This window comes from Bradysia coprophila, unplaced genomic scaffold, assembly GCF_014529535.1.
Source record: "Bradysia coprophila strain Holo2 unplaced genomic scaffold, BU_Bcop_v1 contig_350, whole genome shotgun sequence".
NCBI classification, from domain to species: domain Eukaryota; kingdom Metazoa; phylum Arthropoda; class Insecta; order Diptera; family Sciaridae; genus Bradysia; species Bradysia coprophila.
In genome coordinates, this window is record NW_023503608.1 from 6,157,520 (window position 1) to 6,178,405 (window position 20,886).

The 20,886-nt window shown below is 36.7% G+C and overlaps 2 protein-coding genes across 2 annotated transcripts; one reads left to right on the forward strand and one right to left on the reverse strand.

Moving 5' to 3' along the window:
* Positions 1-330: 330 nt before the first annotated feature.
* LOC119080456 lies at positions 331-1,981 on the forward strand. Its single transcript, XM_037188824.1, has 2 exons — positions 331-1,662; positions 1,741-1,981. The coding sequence occupies exons 1-2, from the start codon at positions 445-447 to the stop codon at positions 1,864-1,866; spliced, it is 1,344 nt and encodes a 447-aa protein (XP_037044719.1). The 5' UTR covers positions 331-444; the 3' UTR covers positions 1,867-1,981.
* A 10,722-nt stretch (positions 1,982-12,703) lies between these two features.
* LOC119080443 lies at positions 12,704-14,561 on the reverse strand. The gene is made up of 2 exons (XM_037188808.1): positions 14,435-14,561; positions 12,704-14,363 (listed from the first exon to the last, which is right to left on the reverse strand). Exon 2 carries the CDS (start codon positions 14,358-14,360, stop codon positions 12,864-12,866), a length of 1,497 nt encoding a protein of 498 aa, XP_037044703.1. The 5' UTR covers positions 14,361-14,363; positions 14,435-14,561; the 3' UTR covers positions 12,704-12,863.
* Positions 14,562-20,886: the final 6,325 nt, after the last annotated feature.

Below are 20,886 nucleotides of genomic sequence, written 5' to 3' on the forward strand. Positions count from 1 at the left end.
TCATACCTCCAGACCACCTGGTTTTTTTTCGAACTTGAAATGTCTATTAAACACTGTTTTTCGAAGTATTTTGTAATATACACGAGTGTAACACTGACAATATTTACCGGTACCTTAATGTACTATATGAAACAAAGTTTTTGAGATGTATGTAATGGCCATTCCCTTTCTAGGTAAGTAATGACCATTACTTATAAGAACTGTCAAATAAATGCCCCTTCATGTAATGAACAATTTCCGAAGGGAGCAGATGTATGTTTAACAACAACTTTCCATATGTGACAGGCATTTAAGTGGTATATATATTGGTATATGTGTACGAACGAGGACAAAGAATTCAGTCACAAATAACTTTTCATTACACATAGTCGATAAGTTTGATTGTACTGTGCGTGTTACTCATTTTGCCGAAATACTTTTGGTGTAATTATAAACATTAAACCAATGGACATCCAACTATCAGACGACGGTTGCGGAGACGACAATTTCTCACTACACAGACTAAACGATGATTGTCTGCTGAAAATATTCAGTTATCTTTGGAAGGAAGACGCAAGACGTTTATCACAGACATCGAAACGATTGAAAAACTTGTGGGGCTACAGGTTCCGGAAATTTACATTCGATTTCTATTCCGATATGTTGAGCAAGACTACCCCAAGTGGTAGAGTTGTCCTTGATGTGATTTTAATGGAATACGGTGCAGACATCCGATCCTGGCAATTGAGCATTCGACGCAGATTCAAAGAGGATGCGTTTGAGTTGTTACGAAGAGTCAGCAAATTCAGTACGAATTTGAAACAATTAAAATTCCAAGGCGTTACCAGCATGAATTTCTTGGACTTGAATTGCCCGGAATTGACTGAATGCCTGGCGAATGTGGAAACATTGAGCTTTGTGTGCTGTGGAAAGATAGATCGCTCGGATTTTTTTCAGCATTTTCGCAGCTTAAAACAATTATATTTTGAGGAGAGTGGCACAACCAGTTGTAATTTGCAGATCTTGTTCAGAAACAATACCCAAATCGAAATGTTCAATTTCAATGAGAGCCGTTCGTTTCTTGGGGACGGTTCACGTGAAGAAACCTTCAGCAACGGGTTTGGATTGTGCGAATTCGGACCGAAATTCAATAGTTTGTGCTTGGGCCTCAGTCAAGATTCGCCCAATGATGATCTGGAAATGTTAAAAATGTTGCGATTGTCAACTTCACATTTGACAAGATTGAAACTTGACTTGCCTTCGGTCAAACATATTGGCACATTTCTAGCTAAACTTGCTGAACAAGATACTTTGGAGGAACTAGAACTTGTACGGATTGAAGTTAGCTTACAAGAATGTATGGTCCTCCAATCTTTTCGAAATTTGCGACTGTTGGTTTTCTACCCTAAACAACCTAAATTTGTCTTATTCAACGAAGAAGACGAAACGGACTGGGCAAACTTGTTCGAAACTTGGCCCTGGTATCCGGTGCGTTTAGGTATCAGAACCAACATTACAATGACATTGTCCTCTTTTACACAAGTAGTAAATCAAATTCATCTGGACCATTTACATTTGGAAAGCATAACGGGCGAAGGACAACTTTATGTCGAAGAATTTTTAAGGTCGCTGCCACCGAATAGTCCGCCTCGAACCTTTAATCTCGTGCTGCATAAGTTTTGTGTGAGTTTTTAATTTTTCATTACATTACGTTCACACACTGGAGCAATAACCAATCTGTTCTCCATTATTTGATTACAGTTCCTGGTCGAGTGCAGAAGAAAAAAAGTTGTGCATTGCGGTACGTTAGCCAGCAAGGACCTATTGAAAATTGATTTCAACATCGCCCCTCTCCATCAACGAAAGGTGAAATCTTTTGCTTACTAAATGTAAACGTAATGACCATAAGCAAATAAATTTGTAATATCCATTTGATACAAGTATATTCAAGTGACTGTGACTTGATGACCAGTGTGATACGTTCGCGAAAAAAATAAAGCTCAAACATTGAAACGTGCAAGGCAATTTACCACATACAGCAAAGAAGTTCAGTTGTAAGTATATACCAAAGCCAATACCACATTTGCTTAACCGAACGTGGAATCCGACCGTCTCCACGACTCTTTCCTGTTACCTCAACCTTTGATTCTTTGGCAGAAACATCCGGAAGTGCTACATCGAACCCTCATTCCGAGCGGTTTTTAATAATTTCTCACAGATTTCCTAGCCTTTCTGAGGCAATAAAACGAAGAACATCTTTGCTATTATAGGGTCTTAACGTAGAGCGAAATGCAAATCTGAAAAATCATTCCCCCACATCAAAAAGTGCATAAATATTAAAGTCCATGAAACAATATTTTCATAAATTAAATTATAAATCTCTACACATTCCCCCAGCAACTCAATTTTCAGTGGAGATAATTTAATTTATTGAAAATGGAATATTGGTGCGGTGTACTATAGCGGAGTTTTCAATATTGATCCAGAATATGTTTAAAATTTCCACATACAAAGCATTATAAATTATAATTGAGCGGCAATAATGTAACATTGTGTATTCATATCTCTAAAGGTATAACCGTATACGTCTGGTATATTTTATAATGTACGGTACATAATAAAGTTTGGATCGGTTCGTGCTGTAATTATAAAAGTTTTAAAATGAATACAATGAGACTATGGTACGATTGAACATTTTGCGATTTTTCGTATAAATGAGGAGGAGTGACAAATTTATTAACACTTCACGACTATCAATCGCTCCATGTAAACGTTTTTCTAATTTGAAGACTAGACAGATGTACAGCTTGGGTATCACCAGTAGATTAAATTAGATTGCAATTTGGGAGGTTTTCCAAAATATGAAATCCAGATCAGATATCCTTTTTTTCAAACACCCAACCCTTACTCATTCTTTTGTCACTGTAAGTTTTCAGCAGGAAGTCGTTCAGGCGTCTTCAATCCAGGGATGGTAGATTCTCATTGTGTAAATCAAAATACCCAAAGGTGCAATGCCTAAGGCCGGAATAAAGAGGACAATTCTGTACTTCTTTTGAACTAGCAAGTCTATGAGTTATATTTTGAGTAACTCTACGAAGTCACACCATAGGACCCGAAAGTACATAAAATTACCTTTCCAAATGACATCCCACACGACCATGTACGTTTCGCGTACCTCAAAAAACGTCTGTAAGAACAGCGTAAGTTCTCAGTCTTTTTCGGTTGAAAACTTTAACGGCACATATTTCAGTGTGGATGAATTTTAAACTCAATAAGTCCCTATTCGGCTCAATCTCCTAAATTACATGTGATTATCTTTCTAATGACACTGTACGACTCGTGTAAATTGAGAAATTTTTGTTAGAAAATTGCAAGTTTTCGGTTTTTGATTAACTTTCACCAGCCACACAAGCTTCGAAGAATTTTTCGAAAGTGGTTTTCGCTTCTAGGGTCATATACCTTTCTAGGCGCATATAAAGTCCACTGGAAAATGCGTCCGATTTCGGTATGCTGTTTTTCAAAAGAATCCGTCAGTAGGAATCTCCCTCGGTGCGAAATTTCTCGATACCTTTGTGGCACAATCTTTATTTCAGACCAGAAATGTCCAAATGACCTATTTTTCATAAGCGATTTTGTTTTTACTTGTTTGGTCCAACTGTACATGATTTCAGAGAATACACGCTGGTTATGCCATAAACGATGAAAATATTTGCAGAAAAAAGTCCACAATAAAAAAATTGGGAACGTTTAACATTGAGAGCATTTTCCATTCGTTACATCGTCACCTTTAAATAACCGAAATAACAAAACCCAATTCGTCTTCGTTTTGTTCTAGCACAATCTTGTTTCCACGCCATTTCATTTAATTACTCCGCTCTTAACTCGCTAAATCGCAACCACATCAAGTTTAATATTATCATCTTATTTAAACGGTTTGTGGTTCTGACAATGCACAAGAAAATACTTCTTCCGTTTTGTTGGTTTTGTTAAAGTATGTTTTCTCTGGTTGGTGGGGTGGTTGAATTTTAAGTGAAAATATAAATGTAAATTGTCGCTGTGTTCTTCTCAGCAGCAATAAAAGCGTACGTAAAGCAGACGAGTTATCTGGCGTGTAATAAAATGTATACGTTCCGCATCGTATGTTACCAGAAGTTTTACAACTAGTGTGTGAATTTAGAACTACTTTGATTGTCCCAGAAAGGAGAAGATGTATTTTGAATATTTTCCGCATTTTCTTGCAAAGAGAAGGAAAAAATTACAGAAAATTTAAAACAAATTTAACGAAAACCCTTCCAATGTTTTTTTCCTTCCTTTTTCGTGGAAAAGCAATAAAGCGAAAACAATTTTACGCCTAAATTTCTTAACTTGATAAGACTGTTTAATATTCAACGCAACAGAAGAAAATTTAATTTCGCGGTGAGATACGTGATAGATAGAAATGCTAAACGGTGGAATATTTCTTAAGATTTTCCATTGCGATTACAAGTTATTTAATGAATTGTGATACTGTGTTGTTAAGACAGGGAATTATTTGGCTTTACTTTTTGTGTTTATCTGTTTCCTTTTTATTAAAATATTTTTTATTATGACTCTGTACGAGCCGTTTCAGGTCATTTAGATGCATGGTACACCTGATGAACAGATCTAGAGAATGATACTTATATCTTTATTCGAATAGCGAATTCTTCAAACGTGTCTTCAATCTAAAAAATATGACAGAAATGGATTCCTTCCTTCTTCGGCGAAACAAAGTTTTCGACGTTTTACTAGATTCTAAAGATTTTCCAACTAATGGGTAAGAGATCGTGAAGATCTATACTCAAAAAATTTCTGAAATGTCAATTCACCAACGGTATCCCAATTGTTATGCTCACTCTGTTCTATGTAGGAAAGTAACTCTCTTGGCCCTGTCGAAAACTATAGCTAAATGCTCATTTCAAAAAAATCAATTCCAGAGTAAACAGAACCAACCCTTGGTCATGCAATTCTGCCACTGTGCTCTGGAACATAAATCTGTGATAATTTTTCACATTTTCTGCAATTCATTTGGGAAATCGTTACCGATGTCGATTACGAAAAATCGAAATAATTCCATTTCGATTAGACGAACAAAACACATGAGACAAAAGGTCAATTGAAAAGACATTCATCATCGTCTTGAGATTGTTTTATACATCATTCCAACGGGCTGTCATGTGTGTTCGTTCAAATACACAAGCAATGAACATCATGTAGCAGTATAGTACGGTATACAACGATTCGTACTTTTATTATGAAACTCACCGATTCTCGATGTTTTTGCCATGGGAAATTTGAAGAAAAGCAATAACAAATTTATTGAACTTATATGACTCCGTTGAAAATAATTGTCCCATTCGGTCCACACTGAGTATCATCCACTTTTACCTCAGAAATATATCGGAAAAGTCATGTTCCATTTCCACAAAAATATTTATTATGATCCGAAAAGAGCAAAATAACAGCAACAACAACACCAACCGAGAAAAAACATTCAATGAGAAAATATAATCATCGTCTAAAAAATATTCATTCAATCTACCCCAAAAACGTATTTCTGGAACAGATGCATTAGAATCTTTATCATACTTAACCTTCTCTCCATTCTACATTTTGACTCCTTAAAGTACACCAAATACACTATATATATTGCCAGACCCAATAAAAAAGTAACGCCTTTTTCATCTAAACCATAACGAGAATGTCATAATAGAAAAATGATGCGAAAATAAATTTCCATCTAAATCTGTGCTCGCTGTTCATATATATAACATACATACCCCAAGTGTATATCTATAACCGCACTGTTTGCCTTTTAATGTGAAAACCTTCCAGCGTTGTGTGTATATACTATGTACAGATGATCGACTACATAACTATATTTTTTGTATGTTATTGTGAAAATCGGCTTTGGGTCATGTTTGGTGTTATCTTTTTTTACCATTCTTTGAGTATTTCGGTCTGGTTCTGTTGTATATGTAATGAAAGAAGAAGAAAAAAAAAGCGAAAAATATCAACATCAATATGGAAGTAAGAAAAGTAGATATGTTGGTAGTCGGTATGAAAACTATATGCTCGATTTTTTATGCTAAATTTATTGCTCCTTATATGCAACCATATACTTCAACCATAATGTCGTAACCTATTCGAAGACTGAACACTTTCGTAGATTTTTTTTATTCCTGCGACTTGTACGTTTCGAGTGTTGGACCGAGTGAGGTGCAGATAAACATAGAAAAAAAACCTTTGGAAATCATTTTAAATTTTTTTAAGAAAATCCAAAATGTTAGTTCGAGTAAATTGCCTAACATTTGATGGAGTCACTTTGCGAAAAATTTGATAAGCTTTCTCCGGACTGAGTAATTTGTGGAAGTATTTTTTTTCTTCAAACACTTTCACCTTAGGTGTGGACCTCTACGAAATCGCATGAATGGAAAATGTTTTTAGTCAATATTCTCCTTACAACTAATCCGATAAATGTAAAATTATGGTCAAATACTAGTCTGAACAAGATATGGTATCGATATGTTCGAAAAAGTTCTGCTGATTGGCTCCTCGAAAAATTTACGATTTTCAAAGAGGTCGGTAGGACGGCGCGATCCGGCTATCTGCAAACTATAGGCGTGGGTTGTTAACACTAGGCACCTAGATTATAACCATATATGAATCGCTTAGAAAAAGTGGTCGCACAGGCAACAATATCACTTTTTCGAGAAAAAAAAAACACTAAAATGGCACCCCGTGAAACTTCAGTCGCTCTAGCTCTGGATCAAACTCTTGTAGTCGTTTATTCTTCCCTGAACTCTAACCTTTCCATTGTTACCTAACCGGAAACGATCTGACGGCGATAAGTGTAATCTGTAGTCACGTTTCGCACTAAACCCAACCTACGACACCTGGAAAAACTTGAATTTATGATCGGCAATAAAATTATGCTTCTATGAGTTGACCACCTAAACTTAGAGCTTAGAGCATCGATACTTCAATAATATACTTTGTGCAGCAAGAGCAAGGTGCACATCTGCATACCACAGTATACTATTGTCACACTCGGCGCCTACAGCTGCGAGTGGCAACTACACAATATATAAGATGGGTATTACCTAACAAAGCATTTCCATTAAAAGTAATCACGAAGTATTTTATTAATTAACGTCAGGTTGTAAATATTGACCGTTTGGAAGACTGCTTCTTTATGACAAAAAAAAAAATAAAAATAAAAATACTAAAAGAATGTCCTCCATGGTAAAATAACTTCCCGAACCAACTTGTTCATCACATTATTCTTCTCTATATATACGCCTCCAAACACATTTCATAAAATCTCTAATAAGTTCAGAGTCGTGGAAAATTAAATAGCGGATTTTTCCGCAGATTATTTATGTTGTTTATTTTCGGCACTCAACCGGAAAAAAATTTTCGTCACCACAATTTAATATGACGAAAAAAAGAGTGGACTATCTCGGTGCGATGATTCTTCGTTTAGTTATGTGGCTGATGGGTGTATTTATTATGTTTATATATGGCACGGCATTAAAACTAAAAAGCAGATTATTTTTTTATAATAATATTTTTCGTACTCATGCTGGATGGATGAATGAGATTTATAATATTTTTTGTGTCGTCGTTTTATTGAACCCAACTCCATTAACCCTCTTGCACCGAATTATATATAACACGGGATACAGATTAATTTGAAAGTAGATTTATTTTGAAACGAGTAAATAATTGAATTTTTCTGATAAAAAAATAAAATAAAAAAAATGATTTTATTGCTGAACCACGACCCATTACTACGACGACTAAGAGGAAAAAAAAACATATTTCTTTGAGAAACATTTTCAATTCCCAAAACATTTTGCAACGTTTCAATTGAATTTTCCAGTCTATATTTTCAGAGATATGACATGATGGGTCACATAATACGATTTACTATCCATCAATCGTCAATAAAATAAAACATTGACACCTTTTCTGGATACATTTAATGCCGTATATGGAAAAAAGAAATGATATTGGGAAAAGGAAGGGTGACACTATCAATTTGTATGTATGTACGTACGTGGATGGATACAGTGAGGGTTTCATAGTTTGTGCAGATTATACTCAAGATGTAAAGATATAAAGAAGGAGAGTTTGCTGTCATCTTTACTGTTATTTGCAGCGTCGATAAACATAAGTAATGAGCTATAGGTAGGTACCGTTTTATATAGTGAAGATTGTGAAGGCTAGTGAAGTAATAGATTTTTTGTAATAATAGATATTATAGATATAAGGAAGTCTCTCCAACGAAACAATTGAAAATCCTGAAATTAAAAGAAATGACGAGTTTTTTCCGTTCCTCAACAAACTGTGCATATATGGATCTTGCAACGATATCATTATTGTAGATTATGTTATTTCATCTGATTTACTAGGAAAAGTACCAGCTCCGCGGCTTTTATTAGTAGATTATGCACCTTTGTCTAAAATGTTTATTCCCTTGACTGTAAGTCATGGGTTTTACGAAAACAAATACGCCGTACATAACACGTTCACTATGATTAAAAATGTATGGAAATGTGATGAAAAAACGTTAAATGTTAAAATTGTGTGCCCTTTGTTAACACGATAACTTGAGTAAATCTCAACCGATTTTCAAAACTTTTTTTTAATCGACGAAGTATTGAAATCCTCAGGCCAAATTCGAAAATGGGCGGTATCGGTTCAACCACCTGGGAGTAGTTCTCGAAGAAGCCTTTTCTGCTTTTTGCTAACACGACAACTGGAGTAATTCTCAACCGATTTTAAAAACAAAATGTTTAATGGAGAATGGAATCAATTCCTGAGGTTAGGTTCTAAGATAGATTATGTTGGTCTAACGAACAAGCTGATATTGCTAACAGAATTTTTGTACCTATTTCAATAGTATTTTTCTTGTTATGTGACTTTGCTTTGTAAACAAAACCGAATAAATAGAACAAAAATTAACGAGTGTGAAGTTTGCGGCCAGAGCGAAGCGAGGGCCGCAAATGACACGAGTTTAACTGTTATTGAAAACATACGTCATTTTTTACCGGGGCATTTTATATACATAGTTTCGAAGAGTTTCAGTGAAACTAAACAGAATTAAATCATCAATGAGAGATTTATTAGACCGTTCTAGTAGTTCTTCTTCTAAATGCGTTTTTGTGGCAATTCAAAATTACATTTCATTGAAATAAATCAATAAATCATTGTCAATAAAAATACTATTGAGAAGTTCAGACAAACAGTCAAGGGATCTAACCCACCCAACAGGTGGGGCCTAGTTACTAATAAAACATTAGTAATAACCATTTAGGACATAGGTGCATACGCTATTTTATCTGCCGAGAACAGATATTGTGGATTTTGTTCGAAATGCTCAAAATGCGACAATAAATTAAGATTGGCTCACCTAGTTTGTGTATATTACGTAGGTGGAAGCACGGGGTTTCAGGGGGTTTCGAACATTTAGTTTTTTCATGTTGCAGATATTGCAGTGTCAAATTCTGTCCAAGATGTGACATATTTGCAAGGTATTGGCCTTTTTCACAAAGTATAATCAGCGTAGCCTTCGTAAAAAGAATCTTGAATCTGACAAGAGCACGTGTGCCAACGTGTAAAAAACAAATGTTCAAAACCCCCTGCTGAACCGTGGCGATCCTCTTGTCAAACGGACAGTACATAAACAAATTCCATCATTTATACATTTCTTTTGCTCTTTCTCTTACTCTTACATCTGTCAAACGGGCGCAAAATTTTTTCGTCGATATATTGATGCCTTTTTTTCGAGGGGTAACCGACTCGGGAAATTGACTACACACCCTCAAAGGAATTGCCGGAGTATCCGGTAAATAATTGGAATTGATGGAATTGACCGGAATTGATCGGAATTGACCGGAATTGATCGGAATTGATCGGAATTGATAGGAATTGACTGAAAATATGTGGAATTGTAAGGAATTGAAAGTAAATGAGAGTAAATGCTGATAAGTGTGATTATCGGAAAGAAGGACCAGCGAATGCAAAACCACTTTATTTCCTTTTTGTTTTAATTTGAAAAGCTCCCGCACAATAAATAACAGTGTACAGTGTTGATCAGTTCCATTTTAGAACAAGTCCAACGTTCTTTTATGTTCAAAATATGCACACTGAAGGATTCTTCTTCAGAGGATTCTTGTGAGTCAGATGCGGAAGAGTTTGAGCCGCAACAAACAAGTGAATATTCGTCGGGGGAATGTTAGGCTGGGGCATTGCCGATGCGAAACCAAATTTACAAAAAAAAAGCATCACCGACAATATCATCTATTCCATCAACTTTTCAAAAGACTAAAATCTTACGATGTTCAAGTGATCGGAACGAAACAAAAAATTGAGTGCTTTGGCTTTTGCTGACGTGTGATGAACAAATCCATTTCCTGTCGAGGTACGAACAACGTTTTGTGCATCGGACAACTGAAATAGACAAAACACAGCAATTTACTTGAAAACATACACACTTCACATTCACCATATTAAATTTAATAAATGTATAGTCGTGGAAAAGATCATGTAATTCCTTTCCCGCACCATAAATCGTAAAGAAATGAAGTTTTTTTCTTGCCTAGGACATAAATTACGGAATTTTTCTCGTAACTTAGGCCCTCAGCATGAAAAGTTGTATACGCATCTGTTGTGGACGGTTTATTTTAGGCACTTTCGCTTGTCGCCCTCACTTCGTTCGCGCTACAATCCGTGAAATTGGCTAAAATATACCGTCCACAACATATACGTAAATAACTATTCCTGCACGATATATAGTTCGGGAAAAACTGACATTTCTTAATGAAAAATCATGGCAAAATATGTCGTATTTCAGTTGTCGGATGCACAAAAGTTTTTCGTCATTTCCTAGCTTGGTACGAAAAATACTATTTATCTAAAATAAACAATGTGTGCGATGTGAAATCATTTTAAACAAAACTGCAGTCAATTGGACGGTTTAATCTAAATTGAAATTGAAAAATCTCTTCTAAAAGTATGAGTAAAAATTAAAGATTCTAACAAAATGAGTCACAAATGTAGGACAACATAGTTGTTCCAGATTTTATCTTGATATAATCTGACGATTCTTTTTCCAAAATGCTTAAGGGTTTAACTTTGACTTTAAATTTATATCTATTTGAAAGTATCGTGCAATTATATCGAAAATTCGTGGAATTGAAGGAATTGATTGAAATTATAGGAATTGAAGGGCGAATCCGGCAAGTAGTGGTGTTAATCCGTTAATTAAAGAAATAAAAGGAATTAAGAGCAAATAAAAGGAATTGACAGGAAGTACCTTTAGAAATTGAAAGGGTATTGAAAGGGAATTGAAAGGAATTGAACGGAATTGAAAGGAATTGAAAGGAAATAGAGCGAATCCGGCAATTAGACGAGTTGGTCCGGTAATTGAGGTAATTAAGCGGAATTGAAACGAATTAGAAATTGATTTGCCACCATTTTGGCCAGTCGGTTACCCCTCGCTTTTTTTGCATTTTAACCCGACGTACTAATATATCGAGATAAACCAATTTGCCCTAGAGGGACAGCATCAAGATTACCGTTCTAGGCAGATAAAAGTACATAAAATGCTCCCTTGACTGTCTGAACTTCTCAATAATTTGTGTATTGGTCATGATTTATTATTTCAATGAAATGTAATTTTCATGGCCATAAAAATATAATTAGAAGAAGAAATTGCTAGAACGGTCTAAATCTCTCATTAATAATTTTAGCTTCATAACTTCATTTTCTGGTACAGGTCTGTTTTTATGCTCGCCTTAAAGTGTTATTATCTATAAAATGCCCCTCATTTGTTTTTTCTGCAATTTAGTGAAGAAGATGATGACATATTTATTCAATTGGTTTTGGAATACGTTGAGCACCATTACGATGACATCGACATTACTTTCGTTCTTGGTGCTGGAGAAGAAATAATGTTCTGCGGAGAACCCTTTATGAAGGTCATTCACGTAACGACAGCCTTAAATGATACAGGTTATTGGTCTTGGTACGCTGCTATCTATCATAATAAAGACAACCAACGGTTTCCTGTTCATCGCTGTGGAAGGACTGTCATCAGTTTGAATTCAATTCTTACAGCAGCGCACTGTGTATCTCGTTATAATGAACCAATGCAACCGAATCAAATCCTAGTCTCTTTGGGACGATTTTTGGATGGTCATGAGAGTCGCGGACAGTACTTTACTGTACGTTCACTAGTTTATCTTTCCAACAGCCACGTTTCGAATGTACTCATGTTCTTAACGATCCCGTAGGTTCCCGAAGTCATAATTCATCCCGACTTTGAATCGCAATCTCGCTATTTCGCGTGGTTTTCTCTTCAGTTTTGATGCAAACCAAATACTATGGCGCCACCTAATTTCTTTCAATTGAAAAAATTAAATTTTTTTGTGAAAAAATGGTGAGATTTTTCCAATCCTCAACAAACTGACTTTTTAAAATAGGAAAGTACGAATCCCACATTTTTTATAAAGCTGTCTGTTAAAATTCTTCGTACAAAAGAAAAATGGTACGGTCATCGACTATTCCATGTGGAAATGAACCTTCTACTTTCAATTAATAACAAGGGTGGTCAGAAGAATACCGTCTTGTGTAGTCATAGAAGCCATACCAGCCCTTCGTTATATGCAATGAAAACACTACTGATCGTTTTCGTAAATCAATTTATCTGAAAACACTTTGCGTTCGTTGACTTCGTTTTTATTGCACACACAAAAATCTATTTACATAAAATACTCCGACTTATTCAATTCACGTCTCATGTATACTCCTTTGCGTCCATGTAGAATAACCTTTTTGGGCTAAAACGATTTTTGAATCTAAAATGTTGCTCTTCCGATCGAGCACAGATTCCATCGAAATAATCCAATGGTGTACCAAAGTGTATCGTTGCACTTATCGTCTAACGGTTTATTGTTCATTTCTTCACAGTATTTCTTGTACGCGATAATTCCGTCCTCTGACGAACGAGATAATACAGAAAATGGTGCCAAAGTAGCCATACTGAGCGGTTTCCAATTCCCAGCACAGGCGACACATTTACAACAGCACAGCACAGTTGGCAGTTCGGCCTTTCTGTCTTCGCGTGATTTCTCGCTGAAGAACGCATTTTGATAGGCAACGGTAAGCCAATCGCCAGCCTTTATTGGAGTCAAAACAATCCAAACGATTTTCCCATTGTATGGATGCAGGAAAACGGTTGGTGCGCAAGAATGAAGGAATAAATTGTAGCACGATTCGATAGCGCCTCCAAAGAAGTTTATGTACAATCCTGCGTAGCTGTTGACCTCCGATAAAACTCTACTGTCAACGCTTTTGAAAATCTTCATATCGGAACAATCGACCAGATTAACACAATTCCTGAATAAATCGGATGTTACAATTTGCTGTAGTTTCGGATGACGTCGTAAGAATGGTTGGATCTCTGAATACGTCTTATCTGAATGAGAGTTGTCCACATAATCAAATCGTTGGCTCTTACTGAAATGGGAGAGCAATAAATTCTTCTGCGACGAAACGCGCAACGGATCGTTAAGTTGAAAATTGAAAGGTGTAATCAGCCGATTCATTTTGCGAGGAAGAAGCTCTGTGACTTGTTTTGATGAACCATCGCAAATCGATACACACTTCATGATCATTCTCAGTACGGTCGAACCAGTTTTCGGTATGGACAGATTGTCAGTGATGCCACATTCGAATTGATGAAATTCTGCGATTGCTTTTTTCATACACATTACGTTGCAAAACATAACATTAACACATCCAGAACATGGAATTAAATTCATGAACTGATCAGCCAAACAGTAGTTACAACGATAAACTGAACCGGTCGGAATGCGGAATATTGGTTCCGTAATTGCGATAATGTCTCCAGCCTTGAGATCGCGCTTAGTAGACAGAAACGTCCCTCGCTCATGCTTTTTCAGTTCCAAGCAATCGGCCAGGTAAGGGAAATTTGGATTCGGTCGGTAGGATAGTTTGAAGAAATCGTTCCACGCTTCTTCCATCGGTTCACTAATCGAGGCCTTACACTCATTTTCACGGCTTATCAGTTTAGAAAGTCTCTCGTGCGGAAAATTATGTTCCTTCGCCAATTGTATATTCTCCAAGCACGCTTTGTACAGTTTCGTCTTCACAAATACCGCAGAGCGATTCGCATAAGCCAATCCCATCTGTTTACTGTCACCTTCTGCATATCTTAATGCTTCGTTGTACAAGCGCAATGCGTCAAAATATTCTTTTTTGCAGAAGCATTTGTTGCCTTTCTCACGGACTGCGTCCGAAATGGCGTTGTTTTTCTTCGTAGAATCAGACATTTTCTAAACAACAGAAGAATATGGTTGTGCTAGTTGCCAGATTAATTAATTTTGACCGTAGGCGTTAGACTTACTTTCACCGAAGAGCTTCTGAGTCAATTCTTTCAAATGAAATCCTGTACTGGATTTATTGAATCAACCGATATTATTTCACAACCAGCTCGTTCATCGACGAATTATGATGAATGACTAGAGGATGCGTCGTTGTTTCATTCGGTTGTTGAAGCTGTTTCATATGTTATCAATAAAAGTGTAAAACGACCGACAAAAAACCGACGAGCACTATGAGCGTACACATGTCTAGTGCGGCTCATGTCAAAAAGAATGGCGCGAACACGTCGTCTCATATCCGAGATTTTAATATTTTTTATTGAATTTAAGTATTATTGCCTTGTCAGTCTAATGTTCTCACAAGGAATGGTTTAGCTGGTTATGTTAAAGCTGCGATTTTAGAATTAAAAACACTCATGAGTTGTACGACTCGCATAGCTAGATGCAAAAAGGTAGTTCGAACATACTTGAAGAAATCGATCGAGAGATCTTGGTTTGTCCAAATATCTCTTCGGTTGGGACGATGCCTTGATTTAAGTCTCTCAAATATTTATTTACCGATCCTTCTAAAGACGCTTCTCGTCCTCATCCACGAACACGAAGCTTATGTTAAAAATTTGGTCCTCAATTCTTCCGAGCAATTTCAACTCAAGACAGCTCTAATACTTTTTCATAAACACTCTTTATCAAAAAGTGTTTGAAATTAAAAAAGTCTTTGTCAAAATCGTAAAATTTATTATTTCTACAATCAGCTTTTAGGATTAAAATTTATTTGAACGCCTCTAAAATATTTGTTCTTATCTGTTTTCTCACAGTCGAATAAGCTCATTGAATTCAAACCATTTTGTAATGCAATAAGGGATGTGATGGGTAGTGGCATTGGGTGGTGGGTGTCAGTAGATAGGGTGTTAGTCGATGTTTTATTATCATTTCCTTTTGTCTTTCCTATTTGAGAATTTATATTTTACATAATGCTTCATTGGCTCTTCTGGTAGCAAAGTTTTATTCATAATTTTGAACATTTTTATGTTCTATATCTATGGTTCGAGCAAGTGATTCTTCTTTTTTTTCTTCGTCGCTTTACTCTCTACTTTTACATCCGACATTGCCTCGAACATTTCGGATGAACATATACCAAAACGGAATATAAATTTTCTAATTACCTTCCCTTGTATCGCACACAAAAGAAATTTATTTATTATGCCACTTCTGACCCTTGTTATTATTATGTTTTGTGAATCGGTGAAAATAGAAAATCGGCTTATGTATCCAGTAGATACACCGCGTTGAATGCTGTAACTGATACACTCATTGAATGTTGTCTATTTTTAAGCCGGGATTTGTGTGATAACAGTTTTTGATTAATAGCCGACATTAAATAATATAATTCGTAGCATATAGGAAAATGAGAGGAAAATGTCAGCTTAATCGTTATTTTTTACCAATAGAAGGTTGAACTAGGTGCTAGAATATGAAATATTTTTCTGCTTCGATGAGATTTTTTAATTAATTTAGACATTTGACTCAAATTCTTTAAGAATTATCTTTCAATTGTAATTGAAAATTATTTTTCCGGCAGGAAAAGCCGGATATAAAAGCCTAAAGAGTCGAATATCTTTTAAAAAAGTTTGTTGTGTTCTTGTATGGCTTATGGCTTAATTACAATTTTTTTTGTTGGAGTCGTGACCCTGACATCACGAAAAAAAGATCCCGGAAAATTCGTCAATCCATTTTTCTTAAATCTTCGTGTCTTTCGAATGACAAGTACTTCTGATTTCCGTTCGGCCATAATACAAGAGCTTGAGATGTGGTACGGCATTTTTTAAGTTTTTCTAGACCAATAAGAGTTACTGAGTTATAATCTGGTAGAGTTCTAGTGTTTTTAGGTCTTTTTTCCATAGGAAAAAAAGACCTATTGTGGGCACTTCATCTGTCCGTCCGTCCGTCCGTCCGTCCGTCCGTCTGTGTCACAAATAAAATGTGATTGATAAAAGTTAAAATTGCAATGCTACTATGAACAAACCAACACCAGGCAAATCAATTATTATTTGTTATCTGGTAACCAATCGCTCATAGCAGATATAGCAATTTGAAAGTTTGGTAGTTGTTGGTAGTTGGACCCCCAAAATATTTTGCAGCAAAGATGTTTACCGTTTGAGAGCTACGCACCGAATGACGAAATTATTCTGCCTGCTTGCCTTTTTATAACTCAAATATTTGGTAGTTGACTACCACGTTGGTAAATTGCAATGCTACTATGAGCAAACCAACACCAGGCAAATTAATTATTATTTGTTATCTGGTAACCGATCGCTCATAGCAGACATCGCAATTTGAAAGTTTGGTAGTTGTTGCTAGTTGGACCCCCAAAATATTTAGTAGCAAAGATGTTTCTTCCTCGAAAGATGCACACCGACTGATGAAATTATTCTGCCTGCTGGTCTATTTGTAAATCGAGTATTTGGTAGTTGACTACCAAAGTGGTAGTTGACTACCAAAGTGGTAGTTGACTACCAAAGTGGTAGTTGACTACCAAAGTGGTAGTTGACTACCAAAGTGGTAGTTGACTACCAAAGTGGTAGTTGACTACCAAAGTGGTAGTTGACTACCAAAGTGGTAGTTGACTACCAAAGTGGTAGTTGACTACCAAAGTGGTAGTTGACTACCAAAGTGGTAGTTGACTACCAAACTCATACGGAGGTTGTAGAGATGTTTAATGTTTGAAAGCTGCACACCGACTGATGATATTAATCGGCTCGCTTGCTTATTTATAAATCGAAAATTTGCTAGTTGAATACCGAAGTGGTACTTGAATAAATACCAAGCTGGCAATAAACAGAAATCATACTTAATGCTCTTAATCTATACTTAATGCGAGACCCGACCTATTTTCATAATTTATTGCTCGAAAGTAGTGACATTTAGTCTTTAGGAAAGTTTCGATTAGGGATAGGTGGTTGGGAATGATGGTTAGATTCAAAAACGATGGTGAGGTTCAAAAAGAAAAAGAAAAAAGACTCACTAGGCGTTAGCCGGTACTATTCTTGTTTGCACATTTAATCACCTTCATTTATGTTCAAGAATTATGGAAAGTTCCATTTTTTGAACTTTATGACCGACTTTAATTTTGAAAATTTCAATTTATTTTTACGAAACGAGAATGGCATAACTGTTTTATTGTTTTTATTTACTGTTTTAAGGGTAACTAACTCATCCAGAATATTATTATCCTGATGATCCTCCAACTTCTTTGTTCTAAAGATTAGGTATCTACAGATTGTGTAATTTTCAGTGTTATGAGTCAAACAATATGAAGTGCGACGACACCAGCATTATCCAATGAAAAGACCGAAACCTGGTCACCAGCATCACCTGGTTCAACGGAAAAGCAAGCGACACAATTTGTCAATAGGAATGCGAAATTCTAAACATTTTATCGGTCCAATTCGTCAACCGCACACGACTCTTCGCCTGCCGATGATACCGAATAATTACAAACCTAAATGGAAGTGGAGGAAACCACAGTCGCATAGTTCGCCCCGTCAAAGCGTCAAATTTGACACAAAAAAAAAACTGAAGAATTATTCACCATAACGATTAGCCTCAGCGCATTTCTTCAAGAGCAAGATCCGAAAGTGAAATTGTGCCATCGTTGGCTCAAAACAGATTTACTGAACAAAATCAATCAAACGGTGGTGGAGTTATCAAAACTGGCTGTGGAGGCATCTGTTATGATCTATCATCGGTACAGTGAAATCTTTGCTGTCGACGAACGTTTTCGAATAACTGCCAAGCCGGACTTTTCCGTAATGTTTGCTTCGCTCAATTCGGAGGCAAAAGGATACAACAACTTGAACGCGATAACCATGACTGCAAATTATCGTAGATTACGAACTAAACATAACGTCAGCAAAGGCAAATTGTACAATAATGGCAAAAATCGATCAAACGTGATCAGATCGTTGGTCGTCAACTATGAAACGAATCTGAAAAATAATGTTACATGTCACACATACTATCATGTTAGACGCTTTTTCAAAGCCGTAGAACCGGAAATACAATCGTATTCGACGCTGTGTTATTTATTCCGAGAACATGTGCCTGCGGGTGAGGCGGAATCACAACCGAATAATAAACTACTTCAGCACCTACACGAAAAACTGAAAATATACATCCGACGGGGCTATTTTGGAGGATTGGAACGAGCTTGGTGGACGTATATACCGTTCCTAATGCGTCTGCAAAAGTGGCGGTATTCGCAAGGTCTGCGTAACTTCCGCGTTTTCCCGATTATGAAGCAGCGAAGGCACTTCATACCGTACGAAAAAACTTCGTTTCACAAACTGTTGAACAGTCTCCACAAATTCGATTACCAAAAGGTGTTCGTCCGGAACGAAATGGATTATTGATCGGCTTTGTGCGCCTTGCAGAAGTTCGAAACGGAGCATCACAAATTCGCGTGCAATTTTCGCACAGACGGTGTGACCGTGAACATTATGATGCGACGTAAGAAAATTCCGAAAATTGACAATAAGGAATTTCTGCATGCAGTTGGCGAACAGTTCGCAAACAATGAGTTCGAGGACATTGTGGCCGTCGATCCAGGCTGTCGGCTATCATTTGCCGGTATACGAAAAACCGGTTCGGTCGAATCCAATTTCCGTTATGGGAGCACTTCGTACCGCTACGATTCCAGTCAATACCGAATCAATCGGATCTATCGGCGATTCACTAACGATCTGCAGCGAAAACTTCAGTTGGAGCGACAGACTTTGCCGTATAATGCGTCGTCCAAAGCTGACCCCGAGCAATTTATGAATTTCATATTGAAGAATTTCGATAACACAAATGATGTGATGATGGCCAAGTTCCTGGCAAAATTGAATCTACGGCGATACGTGGGCAAACAGCGGGCAATCAAGAAATATGTCAAATTGCTGACACTTGGCCAGGAGCGCATCGATGCAATCGACATGGAGCGAAAACGACTACGGCGCAAAAATCGCAAGAGGAAAAAACTCAATTATCAGACGGCATTGAATTCGACGATGCAGACAGTAAGGAAGAAACGAAACGAAACGACCGATGCAATTGAGCCAGTACGCAAACGAGTTCTACTATTTGTCGGTTCAACCGAAATACATCCTATCATCAAGGGGTACGTTCGGTCGCCGAGTGAAGCCATATTGCGTGAAGCATCAAAGTATGCGGTAATTGTACGTGTCCACGAGCACCGATCGACCATGCTGTGTTCGACGTGCTTCGAACCGTGCATCACTTCGAAGTCGCCACATCGTTGGCAATATTGCCGGCCGTGCAACAAAACCTGGAACCGCGACATTAACGGGTTCCGCAACATATTCTATTTGGGCGTACATTTGGTACAGGGTTCCTTTATATAGATCGTGTGTTTGTGACAGGATAAATGTAATCGTTTTTGTCCCTTAACAACAAATAGAATAACGGAAGACCTACGGATATCGTGGCCCTATATTGTGAAATGTATTGTGGTCATCACAGTATGCCAATGAATTGGATCGCATCGAGTTGCCTCTGACAATTCCTATATATACTGTGTATGTTCAGTGAATAAATTCAATTATATTCCGGCTTCGGTCGAGTCGAGGTTGTTCTTTCTTACTCTGATTTATTAAAAATAAATCAAATTTGAATTAATTAGCGTTTTTCATCAAATTCGTGTTTGACGGAGAAAGTCGTAATAGATTGTAAGAAAGTGTGGATTTTGATATAAATTGATGTTTGAACGATAAAACGCGGACGCCGCTAACTTGAGCTCATCGTTTTGGTATTTGGCATCCACGTAATGGGAAAACGAGTCGAGTAATCGAAATTTATCAATGACACATTTTGGGGAATCGTCCCACAGCAAAGGTGCGACAAGTCTCCCGGTATGTTTGACCAAATATATCGAAAGATCGGCTAATTCTAATTGAATAGAATATAGATTGTTGTGGCACACTATGACATACACCTCGTCCCTCGGCTCCACCTAAATATTCAATTCTTCAAATGACCATCAAATATAAACCAAATATGGAAATCTACTAATTCTTTTTCTATCGATCAAGAAAGGCGACATATATTCTCCACTCTAAGGCTAAGTTCATCTGTTATCCAGTTATCGGTTAATTTAGACTTCCAGTTGCTGTTCGACAATAAATTGTTGTCACAAATACAACATGAGACTTGTTTAAACAGTTTCCAACCCCAAATACCAATTATGTTGTAAATAAATGGAATGATTTTTTCTTCCTTCCTCTCCCCGTCTCCCTCTTTTCCACAAAAAAATATATTTACAATGACAAAATCACGCAGTATATTACTACAAAGGTGTAAGAGTGAAGCCGTTTTGCTTCAGTCGAAACAACCCCATCACCGAAAGACAAATCGCACGCGTCAATGTATTATTGTTTGTTGGTGAATTTCGATAGAAAACGGTAATAAATTGAGTGAA

Excerpts from the sequence above, each read along its gene's own strand:
- LOC119080456 (XM_037188824.1), top strand. The coding sequence starts at position 445 with ATGGACATCCAACTATCAGACGACGGTTGCGGAGACGACAATTTCTCA. Across the intron at positions 1,663-1,740 it reads TCGTGCTGCATAAGTTTTGT|TTCCTGGTCGAGTGCAGAAG; the intron begins GTGAGTTTTTAA and ends ATTTGATTACAG.
- LOC119080443 (XM_037188808.1), bottom strand. The coding sequence starts at position 14,360 with ATGTCTGATTCTACGAAGAAAAACAACGCCATTTCGGACGCAGTCCGT.